This window comes from Drosophila ficusphila, unplaced genomic scaffold (genome assembly GCF_018152265.1).
Source record: "Drosophila ficusphila isolate 14025-0441.05 unplaced genomic scaffold, ASM1815226v1 contig_791, whole genome shotgun sequence".
NCBI lineage: Eukaryota > Metazoa > Arthropoda > Insecta > Diptera > Drosophilidae > Drosophila > Drosophila ficusphila.
The window spans coordinates 13458874-13470927 of record NW_025064737.1 but is presented as its reverse complement, the minus strand read 5'-3'; the positions used below and the strand labels follow the sequence as shown (position 1 = coordinate 13470927).

At 42.3% G+C, this 12054-nt stretch overlaps 3 protein-coding genes across 4 annotated transcripts; 1 reads left to right on the top strand and 2 right to left on the bottom strand.

The window, feature by feature from the left end:
- Positions 1 to 2022: 2022 nt before the first annotated feature.
- On the top strand, positions 2023 to 7052 carry LOC108087317 (acyl-CoA Delta-9 desaturase). 2 transcript variants are annotated; one of them, XM_017184644.2, is made up of 5 exons: positions 2023 to 2363; positions 4692 to 4980; positions 5041 to 5377; positions 5795 to 6141; positions 6212 to 7052. In XM_017184644.2, exons 2-5 carry the CDS (start codon positions 4692 to 4694, stop codon positions 6466 to 6468), a joined length of 1230 nt encoding a protein of 409 aa, XP_017040133.1. In that variant the 5' UTR covers positions 2023 to 2363; the 3' UTR covers positions 6469 to 7052. The 2 variants fall into 2 exon arrangements, with proteins under 2 accessions (XP_017040133.1, XP_017040134.1); XM_017184645.2 differs by lacking the exon at positions 2023 to 2363 and adding an exon at positions 3040 to 3301.
- On the bottom strand, positions 7053 to 9160 carry LOC108087318. The gene is made up of 2 exons (XM_017184646.1): positions 8647 to 9160; positions 7053 to 8102 (listed from the first exon to the last, which is right to left on the bottom strand). The coding sequence occupies exons 1-2, from the start codon at positions 9158 to 9160 to the stop codon at positions 7660 to 7662; spliced, it is 957 nt and encodes a 318-aa protein (XP_017040135.1). The 3' UTR covers positions 7053 to 7659.
- Positions 9161 to 10433: 1273 nt separating this feature from the next.
- LOC108087106 (protein apnoia) lies at positions 10434 to 11523 on the bottom strand. The gene is made up of 2 exons (XM_017184288.2): positions 11317 to 11523; positions 10434 to 11069 (listed from the first exon to the last, which is right to left on the bottom strand). Exons 1-2 carry the CDS (start codon positions 11429 to 11431, stop codon positions 10771 to 10773), a joined length of 414 nt encoding a protein of 137 aa, XP_017039777.1. The 5' UTR covers positions 11432 to 11523; the 3' UTR covers positions 10434 to 10770.
- Positions 11524 to 12054: the final 531 nt, after the last annotated feature.

Sequence of the window (12054 nt, the reverse complement as noted above, 5' to 3'; positions counted from 1 at the left end):
TGCAAAATCAACATTATTAATTATCTGCCAAGGGAACTTTCCTCTGTTGATCTACGGAAAAAGCCTGATTTATATTTACTGTTTAACGCACAACTATAATTTTCTCAACACCTTTTTAGAGGTAATAACAACTAACAATGTTATTACTTAATAAATATTTAAATTTACTCCATTACAACAAAAATTATTTATGAATATTACCTTAAATAGCATTAAGGCTAACGTTTTACGAAGGCAATAAGTCTTTTCTTGATTTTTAGCCTTTGAGTCATATTTTACTTTGACTGATTTGAAAACCCAAATTTTCCATACTTACAACTTGGTGAATCATTAAGTTATTTGACTTTAAGTTATGATTTTTACAACAGGAAATATTTTCGCCCAAAGCAATTATTATCTCTAATTTTTTGTCTCGTGTGAAAACAAAAATATTTGGGTCTACGAAATTACAGAGTTTAACATAACAACATGAAATTGTTAGTTAAGGTGCGTACAGCACATTGGTTTTTTTTACTTAAAGTACTTAAAATATTTTCATGTAATTAATAGAATTAATTAATCTGCTATAAATAATGATTTACCATTCACAAATCGACATGAAAATATGGTGTTTTAATGGCCCTTTAGCGCACACGTGTTGACAATAAACTCTGGAGTTATGCTGATTGAAATCGAAAGCAATAAAATCGTGGCTTGTTTGTTTAGTTTTTGAGGGTAGTGCGATTACATGCCAACTGGGTTGGGAATCACTGAAAACGTGCCACGAAACCGGTTAACTCCGACTTTGCTTTCAGCCAGTGAGTAACCACTATGCAATTGCAGGCTGCATGATGGCAAGATGAACCACATGACCTTCGGCGAAGTTGCCACAAGGGGCCAAGAAAACCTCGAGGGGTTTTTGACACCGCACGCCGGCAGATGGCAAACAGTTTTAGTGGCCGCCACTAAACAAAATTAGTTACAACTCATTTCAACTTTGCGGCGTCGGTGTGAAAAGCCGGCAATTATCGGAAACCGCAACGACGCGAAAACTGTCAACAAAACGCATTTTTTTCGGCCTCTATTTCTTGGCCTGCGACGCGGTAATTGCTGTTTGCCCAGCGAGGTCTACACAAATCCACCAAAGAATCGAGCCATTATTGGCCCATTTCATGTGTATTCTGGGCAAATATTTGGGCGGACTAAATAGCAATTAAACTTCAGACACGCGGCAGGAAAATGTCTGAAGATAACCGAAAAAAACCAATTAGAATCTGTGACCAGTTCGTCAAAATAACTGAATATGCAAATGGACCCAAGGCCGAGGTGGCAAACTGGTTAACCGTTTGGCATCTGACATACATCGCATTATATATGGCCCAGATCCGGAGTGACTTAAGAACGTTATATAACGCCGATTCGAAAAACATGTTTCCCAAGCACTTCATTAGCAGGCAGTGCAAAACCTCAAAAAACAAAATGGGAAAATGCAAAAGAAATCGCGGAGGGACGTGACGAGCTCACTTGACCGATAGTTTTAGCCCGCCTGACCTACGTTGAACCATGGAAATAAAAATGAAACTTGGCCAAAAAGGTTGAAGTTCCACTTTGCGAAGAGGCGTACGTGAGCGAGGCTGTTAACAGATTTTTTTTTCTCCGGGGATTTCCCCACCGCTTGTAATACTCTTCAGTTGAAAGTGCAAGTGATCTGAATATTCTACGCAGACTGATCGGAAAGTCTAAAATGCTGAAAGCAAACAGCCACGCGCCGAATATTATGGAACACATACATGGAAAAGATATGGCATAGGCGACCCCGGCCCCCATACAACCGAGATATCCAACACCCAAGACCCAAGATCCGAGATCCGAGATCCGCGATCCGCGATCCCATACGATACGATCCGATCTGAAACGATCCGATCCGAACCGATCGTCACAGCCAAAAGAACCGAAGCAGAAGCGTCGGGGCGTTGAAGCCGCAGAGAGACGCTTTAAATTTCGGTGTGGCTTTACTTTTGAGGCACTGTATCCGTCCGCTGCTCTCTCAACTCGATCAGCGTCTCGACGTCTAACGATCGATCGCGGTACTGTGCGAATTCTTTGAACTAGGCGCTTAAAAAGCACTGCCATTCGCTCCGATCCCTCATACGCCGTGCATTCATCGCGACTCGTGGACGTGCTCCGTGTGAAGTGGCTACAAACAAAAAGCGCTAAATAGCAGTCTCGACTACCCAACGAATCGTCCTTATCGAGGACATTCGAAACGAACTCTCGTGCTAACAGTGATCTAGTGTGTTGTCTAGTGCGAACCGAACTCAGCGGATTTTGAGTGTTCCCCTTGGATTTTCCACTACTCGAATTTCGCAACTCAATCCTTAAAGGTGAGTGTGAGTTAGTCAAAATAAAATATAAATAAATATGAATCTTCGACTATGAAGATTATAAAATGAAACCTGTATGCTTTGGCTTTGCGGAAGTCGGCAAGCAGGAAACCAAAGCCATCTCGAGACTATCGTAAAAGTTTCGGCCGAATTTCAACATCGATCGACAGCACTTCAATGGCCGATTGGCCATGTGATTCACCTATAGGAAATAGCTCTCCGATATATTTATGAAAAGAATATTTTTCGAGCGTCTGAGGCAAGACCAAAAAAGAAGGTAGTGACGCCTCACGTAACCCTCATAATACTTAACAATTATGCTAGCCTTAAATAGACCGAATGGAATTCTCCAACTTATCAGGCGACTCAATTTCTTTGCTCTTAGCCGCACATCGCTAATTGCGAATGCGTCAAAGTGGCCGATAATGAGTATGGATGCCACGCATAATGCGGCCATAAGCATATTAAGTCCAGAGATCTGTTTAGCTGGAAAGCCAGAGAACTATAGGCCCCCAACCAGACCAAAGTCACGTTCCCCGTTTCTGTTCTGGGTTCCAGTCTCTAGGAATTTGATATGCGAATAGCGTAGCCAACTGCGTGCGCTACCCGAATCGAATCGATCAATGGGGCTCCGGCTCCTCCCGTGGATTCGATCACGGTCCGCATTAGATTTGAGTCAGGTCCCATAGCCAAACGCTTTCGCAGCACATTATATTTATTGCGGTGCCAAGCTGACTGATTTGTGACGTGGTAAACCAGAGTTCGTCTAGAGGAATCCAGCACGAACCCAAACCCAATAGCAAAACCCAAGCTTAGCTGAAAACCCACCAAAAACTTGTTGGCAACAACAACCTTGATACTTTGGCGGCGGAGAACCCGAAACAAAAGCAGTTCTATACATAAATTTACTGCGGTTACTTAACTATGCTAATATTCCGGTAAGGATGATTCCGACTCGGAATCGAACTGAAGAAGGCCCGTGCAAAAACTAGTTTAATTCGGTCCGCGCGTGGCACCTGCATGATATTAGTTCGCTGTCCATTGTTAAGTCAATTACATTCCCCGATAGCTGATAACGAATTAGCAGCCGTGTAGCTCTAATTTCCAGTGGTTTACATATCACCCAGGTCCGAAAGCCTGAATTAAGCAGGCGAATAAAATTCAAAACAACCGACTTGACATTGAACCGCGGCCAGTTAATGGCTTCGAATCTATGCGCAAAGCTAGCAGCTCCCCCAGACAGTAAGAATAATTTTTTGTTTTGGATCAGTGCGAGACATGCAATACACGCTGAGGTCAACCGGTTGTCTAATTTATCTATTCTAGAGAGTTGAAGATCAGTCGTTTGGCCAACTTTATTTTACTTCTGTTGCCAACGATGTCTCATCAATCAGCACTCGCAATTTTCCGAGTGGCGGAGAAAGAATCGAGTTGCATGGCTTCAAAGTGCATTGAGTGGTGCGATTAAATGGACCCACAAGGCGTATGCGCAATGTGTCGCACTGAACTCGATGACCTGGCCTCTGCTCATGAATTAATTCAGCTCTGCTTAAGCAACAAAGTTATTCAAATTCGCAATGGTCTACATAAATCGCTAGTGACTTCGGTGAACCTTTGCGCGAATAAATCCCTGAAATGTAGATTATGTCTCTAAGTACATTCCCCTTTCTGCCAAAAGATATATTTCATCATCTTGTTAGATATCATCCAATGTCATTTTAAGAACATCTTCGACATGTTTCATAATTGAAAGATATTTTAAACCTTTTGGTTTATTTTTAGACCGCAAAGTTTTTAAGGTTCTTGAAGAAACCTTTCTGGTTTTGATGGAGTCACCAGTGTTTGTAAAGAATGGATATGCAAATATTCCATTCGGCGTGTACAACATAAAAAATTATTGATTGCTTTTCTGCGGGGATTTTGTTGTTTGGTTTTTGGTTTTGATTTCGGATTTCGTTTTATTCGGAATTCTCTTTTTGCGCTTCCGGCTTGCTATCTTTGTATCAGCTTGAGTACCATTGAAGCTGGCCAACTGGCGAAGGTCGCCGCTCGGCACTCACCTCAATTGTGGTCCATAATTAGTCGTGCAGCTGGGGTGATGCCTTCCATATGGAGAGCCATTGGAGACACACGGCCCGTCCTGCATTTCAATGAGGGAATAGAGGAGCACCCATCACCACACCGATTGATTTGCATCTCAGTGGGACACACACGATAGAGACGACAAAGGCGTCCCGTACGACAGGCCATAAATCAGGAAGAAAACTTTTGAATACCAATTCGTAAATACTAATTAGGGAATGTCTCTTTTCCGCTTACGTTTTGCAGATGTCGCCCAACATAATAGGCAGCACCTTCATATTGGCCGAGACAGCGATTGCCGATGGTAACAACAACAAGATGGCCGCCACACCCGCCGCTTCTGCCGCCCCCGCCCCCGCGGCCACGCCCACGCAGAAGGTAGCCAAGAAGACGGAGGTGAAAACCCCGGAGAACAAGCCCTACGAAATGGAGATCGTGTGGCGAAACGTGGGTCTCTTCGTCATCCTCCACTCGATGGCTCTTTACGGACTTTACTTGGTGTTTGCGGAGAGTGCCTACTTGGAGCTTTTGCCTGGTGAGTTTGGATGAAGTGGGTTATATGCTCTATATCTTACTAACTCGAGGTTATCTTTAGTTTATGTGACCATGTTCCTGGGAGGTCTGGGCATCACTGCTGGAGTGCATCGCCTGTGGTCCCACAAGGCCTACAAGGCCAAGCTGCCCCTGAGGATCTTCTTGATGCTGTGCCAGTCGCTGGCCTTCCAGAACAGCATCTGGGAGTGGACCCGCGACCACCGCGTGCACCACAAGTTCACCGACACACACGCCGATCCCCACAACTCCCGGCGCGGCTTCTTCTTCGCCCACATGGGCTGGCTGATGTGCAAGAAGCACCCCGACGTGACCACCAAGGGCAAGCAGATCTCCATGGAGGACATCGAGCAGGATCCCGTCGTCATGTTCCAGAAGAAGTGAGTTGTTTTATATACAATAATATGATCAATTATAGTGCCAAGTTAGAGGAGTACAAAGATTCTCTAAGAAATTTGTACCTTAGTTTTATTTAAGATATCTTGAATGGGATGGTAAATATCTTTAGATGCATAAGTAACTATCATATTATATTGCCTACATATTGATGCACTTGTAACATTGAAATTTCAAGTACTGCCCAAGTTTCCAGTTACTTAATAACAATCTATTTTCCTGAAATCTCTAGAATTTTCGTGGAGTTTTGATGCTGCTAAGTTTTTAATGCATTGTAGTGTAATGATGAGTGAGCCTTTACTCGTAGTTGTTTGTTACGAATGCCTTAGTAATGAAGTTGTGTTTTATTTACTTTTGTTCAAATTTACTAATATCTGTATTTTGTAATGTTTTCCCCCCAGACTCTACTTCGTTGTGATGCCCATCTGCTGCTTCGCCCTTCCGATGATCTTCCCCTACTACGTGATGGGCAGCTCGCTGCGAGTTTGCTTCTTCACCTGCTCGATGCTCCGCTTCTGCCTGTCGCTCCACTTCACCTGGCTGGTGAACAGCGCCGCCCACTTCTACGGCATGAAGCCCTACGACGTGAACGTGAGTGCGATGAACAACAAGCTGGTGTCCACTCTGACAATCGGTGAGGGATGGCACAACTACCACCACGTCTTCCCCTGGGACTACAAGGCAGCCGAGCTGGGAACCTACAGCTTCAACTGGACGACGGCCTTCATCGATGTGATGGCTAGGATTGGTGGGTTCATAGAGCTATCTTTGTGCTAAAACTCTTACTGACTTCTGTGTTCTTTATTTCCTTTTTTTAGGACAAGCCTACGACCTGAAGTCCGTGTCCCAGGAGATGGTCTACAAGCGAGTGCTGCGCACTGGCGATGGCAGCCACATCGCCGCCTTGTTGGATGCGAACAACAACAGCCCCATCCCGACCAGTGAACTGGTGGCCCACCTAGATCACGACAAGGAGGAGCACGCTATCTGGGGATGGGACGACAAGGACATTAGCGAGGAGGACCGCAAGTCGGCCAATGTGGTGAACAAGGAGTCCGAGTGCAAGTTGGATTAGGGGGAGCGGGGATCAAACGGGATTCGCCCAAATCGAAAACACTTCTTGCTGCCACATCGGGTCTGCAGTATTTAATTATATTAATTGCCCGTTCTCCGCACTGTTTGCATTATGAAAAGCGAAGAGGGGATATGGTAACCCGGGGGGAGGATTCCGATCGTGAGACCCGAAGCGATGGCAGCAAGGACACCTTATATATCAATGGCTTCAATTCCAAATACAACAAAACAACTCAAAACTATTCGAGATTAGTCAAAGCAACTCGTTCGCAGCAACGGAGTGTTAACAAAAATCAGCAACTTACCTTATTCCTGATTCTCTGCGCACTTGTAGTTCGGGGAAAAATGAACACATATGCCAGCCTCTCCCTATTTCTATTTCTATCCCTATCTCTATTTTTATATATTAATAATTGTATATTTACGCAAGAGGTTCTAGAATTAAGCGTACCTACTAAGATCTACTTTAAGCATCGACTTTTATGTGTGTGTACATTGTGTTAGTTATGTAGGTCTAAAATTGTACATTTCAGTCCAACTATTGTTGAAAATTATAAAAAAATTATATAAAACTAAAAAAACAAACACGATATTTATGCATTTATTGTGGAAAAACGTTTTGTAAAACACGAAACTTTTTGGTGTCGGAAATTGGTTTCAAAATTTCTCAAAATAAAGAGTTTGTATTTTATAAATTGTTAGAAGTGGATTCTTACACGGTTTATATTTTGGCTGTAGATTAAGAAGTTTTAGTGATAAGTTTAAACCTTTGTAATGAAAAACTTGCCTGGTGCGAACGAGTTGTTATGACTTTATGACTTTACGCTAAATAAACCAAGCCACTAAAATGCACTTATAATAATCGTGAAATTTGAATTTTATACTTTTACGTACTTTAAATGTTTTAATTATGTGTTTTCGAAGGCGATAAATTCTCACTTTGAAATTTATTTCGCCCTTTTAAACCATTAACACATTAGGAAAATGTAATTATCGTACTTAGTTTTCAACTAGCAGTAAACAGAGATGTTAATTGCGCTATTAAAATTTCTCGGTAATTAGTTTCCTGTGGGTACAATTTTGCAAAGTATTTTAAGACTCTGATTTTGGAAAGGTTCAAAGAAATAGTAAAAATAAACGCAGGAGAAAGCTTTTATTATAAGAGTGGATAAAGGACGGACATTAGTGACGGCTAACTGTAGCTGATGTGCTGCTCCTCGTGGGTGTTGAACTGGGTTCTTGCTGCGTACAGTAGAGCCGCCATAAAGGCTCCGTTGTTCATTACCAGCGACAGGATGGTGGCCATTTTGAGAGCTGGAAGGATGAAGGGAAGCAGGCTGCCCAAAAGAACGACGGGGAAGATCAGCATGGGCACTGCCACCTGCATCATGGTGACTTTGTACGAGTTCTTCTTCTTTCGTTTACCCAGCACCCCACCGCCTCCCTCACCCCCTGCCGCACCCCCTCCCCCTCCCAACGCCCCCTGCTGCTTGGAATCCCCCTCCGCCTCTGGTTCGTAGTTCTCCACACTCCCGCTGTTGGCACCTCCGCCACCAATTGATGGGAGGTTCATCAGGTTCAGATCCATCTCCTCCGTTTCACGTCTTCTGGAACGACCCATCCGAGATTTGGGAGCTGTTTTAAAAATGAAAATGATCATACATAAATTTAAAGTTACATAACTCTTAAAAGAATTCAAGCTAAATTATTACCCACAGCAGACTGCAAAGATTTTTAACATATATTCAATTGAAATTCCTAACCTGGACTTCCCAATCACTTATTTGGGACATGCATAGAATATTTCAAGATAATCAAAGCCACGCTTAGTTTTAAACCAACCAAACTTGTTATAAGAAAAGCTTCATTAATATAGTATTATCAAAATGTGTGAAAGTTAATTAATGGCTGCTTATAGAAATCAAGTGAATGAATTTTAATGTGGAAGTAGATGTATGACCACATACGTTCTAATGAATTTCGAAAGGTCAAAAATAAAAAGTTAATTTCAAGCTTGCGTAAATTGAAAAGGGATTAAGTCATTTATGGTTTATCTTTAGCAAATCAAGATTTAGTAGTAGATGAAACCACTAAATTGAGTACTATTTATAAGTCATGTTTTATTTGGTTTCCGGTAATTGTTTTTTTTTGTTACTTATTTTGCTAATATAATACTCACCCTTTTTGAGGGAAATCTTTATTTTATTATCCTTGCTGGGCACGATTTTCACCATCATTCCGGACAGGAAGTGCATTTTGAGATCGCGATGCTTGAAGAACCGCTGGAAGTTGACCACCAACCGCTGGTTGAGTTCCTTCTCGGACATTTTCTGGTACTTTTTGCCCACGAGACTGCCCATCTGGGTCTCCTCGCCGAAGAACTGGTCCACAAAGTCCCTTGTAAGATTGCCACTGTTGGGCATCTGGCGCCTTTCCTCCATCTTCTGCAGCACGTACAATTTCGTGCAGTGTAGCATGGTGAACTCACGCAGGCACTCGTAGATCCGCATCGGAATCGACGCCCTAAAGTATGACGCACTATTCGCCGAATGACTGCGACCTGTGGTTGGGTTCGTGTCTTCGCTAGGAGTCACTGCATCTTGGCCAAGTGTTGAGTGGAAATTCAGTGAGAGACACAGGAGAAGACCAAGCAGGATGTGCCAGGATAAGGATCTAGCTGAGTTGACTCGCATTATGTGGGTACTTTTCTTTTCTGTCAACACAACACAACTGCACCGCAGCAGTGACAGTGGAAAACTGAATGCACATCTTGGCCAAGAGCAGCTGCCATCCTAGCCCGATTGTCTGCCTGCCGTCCGAGTGCCGAATGCCGATTCTCGGACACTACTTTCCTCTGGCCAGGCCAACTGGTTTGCGATCGCCAACGCTTGGCTGGCTCTTAGATTTAGTTTAGCGGGTCAGACGGCAGTTGGTCTTACTTGCCACTTGCCACATGCTACTTGCTACTCGCTACTTGCCACTTGCCACTTGCGACTTGCTAGTTGCCCCACTTGCCTGACTTATGGCCGATACATTCGATTGTTAACAGCCGAAATTCTGAACCATCTGCGTGCATCTTATCTCTGGCAGAATCGGTTCTTTCTAGCCAAGAATCTGGCGCACTTGGCTCGTATTTCATTCGCGTTAACTGTGTCACCAGTGCGTCTGCAAGTAAAAGTAACTCAACGCTGCCCCAAGGTGTCGGTTGAACATGCTATAGTTTCACACTTCATAACAAATAAGTAACAGCAAAACACTTTGTTTAATATTTATGAAGCATCAATGTAAATAATTGCCAACAGTTTAAATACCATTGAAATATAATCATGTATTTCAAAGAACTTGATTATTAGAATAGAACAGAATATTACGTAAATAATATTCTGTTTTGAGAAAGGAAATAAAGTATGGCCCTTAAATAGTTGGTTCTTCTTCTCTACTATTTTATCATTATTATTATAATTTTTCTAATGCGCAAACATTACTTGAATTTCTCTGTTGACAGAGTGCAAAACGGCAAAAATCGCCATTAAGTGGAGCAATTAAATCCGGATTCGAGATGATTGAGCGGCTAGATCGTTAGAAAATCGATACGCTTTGAATTAAATATCGATGGATCAAGTGAGAGTTAATTAATTAGTCGCTTGCCATAATGAGTATGAGTTTAGTCGAGGAGAAATCCGGACCCCAGACAATTGTCGGTGTTGGTATTTCGACTAACTGTGACCCATTTCGATTATTTTGGAACTGGGAGTATCAATTGACTTTCTATACGAGCCACATGGCGGAAGAGCAGTTAAAAGAACCGTAAATCACGAACGCCCTCCGTCGAATTCATAATGAGATAGAAATTTCACTTTCCATGAAAGCTGCAGAAAAACATACGCAATCGAATCAAATCCATGGGCGCTGTCAGCAGGAAATTTCGATTATTGATTTGCTACTAAAATACCTGATATATATAAATATTTTTTCAATGCTTTTATTTTTTGTAAAACCTTTTTCATTGGAAATTCTTACTAAGATCAACAATCTGTTGATGAAAGTTTGTTGATTTAGATTGTTCTTTTCATTCAGCAGACTAATCTTCATTATTATTCTACAACAAAGATTCTCTGCTGATTGACTTTGCCATCCTTGACTTGTAATAAATAAATAAGTTAAATAAATAATTTAAACTAGACTTAAATTATTATTTGGTTGCATGCTCGCTGAGGCTGAGGTAAATTTGAATCCTGGCCTGCTACCAGCTCGCCGTTATCCCTCTTTCATCGTAAAATCCTTTCTTAATCGATTGATCTTATTACCACTCCTTCTCCAACCAGACGGGCTGCTGGGTGTGCGAATGGGAGTAGACCACGGGCACTGGAGCCTGGACGGGAACGGGAGCAGCAGCGTAGGCAGCGGCTGCCTGGACGGGAAGCGCACGGGAGAGCATCTGGCCGATAGCCAGCACCAGCAGGATGACTCCCACGCCCAATCCCTTGATGGAGACCACGGTCAAGGCCGCCAGGAGGGTGGTAATCACACCCACTACGAAGGCGCCGGGCACCAAGGCGAAGCTGATGCGACGCAGGAAGTGATGGCCAAAAGTACGGCTTTCTGTGGGAAAAAAACAGAATATAAAAAAACATTATGATTTAATAAATAGAAAACAGTATAATGAAAGAGAATATATCGATTGCATATATTATAAAATACAAATTCCACTTAAGTAACTTGTATTATTTTATAGAAATGATTGAACTAATGTTTTTAGTTTACCACGAGCACCAACCACAAATATTATAATTTATAGAACTTCAAACACAAAACTTGTTTAAAAAATGTTGTATATTTTTGCACTAACCCTCCACATCCGTGGCCGCATCGGAGCTGTTGGCCGCCTGCTGCTGACCCATCACCAAATCACAGGCCAAAACGAGGCACACGAGGGCAAAAACAATCTTTTGGTTGGCGGCCATTTCGATTTGATTTGATTCCTTGGGGGTGAGTATCTGGTAATCCGTTTGACACTGCACTGCTCGACTCCGGCACTGGCTAACAATTGAATGGAGGGCTCACATTGACATTGGCTTTTATCGAGGAGGGTCTTGGCCGTCACACTGGGCGGCTACTTGAAATTCGGCAGCCGGACATCGCGCAGCCGCAGCGTAGCACGAACGTGCGCCAAAACAAGCAAATCGTGCCGCTGCCATACGACTAAGAGTGCCACCAGACAGCCCCCGACTCAAAGATGCCGGTACACTTTAGGAAATCGATGTAAAATAGTTTGTTCTTCTATTCAGAAAACCAATTTTTTCCAGAGCATTTGGTTTTTGATAGTAAATATGTGCAGCAATTTTTTTATAATTTACTTATAAGTTGTTTATTACTAAAAACCAAAAAAAAACTTTTTACAATATAATTTTTTACATTTATAACGCTAAAACCTCCATAAAATAAAAAAAAAAAAAACATTATATTTCAATGTGGAATGCTTTATCTTCAATATTCATTGTAGTCGAATCCATTTTAATTAAAAATGAAAAAAAAAACATTTTTATTTTTTTGAAAATTTTGTAACCCCTTATAACATTTTTGTGTC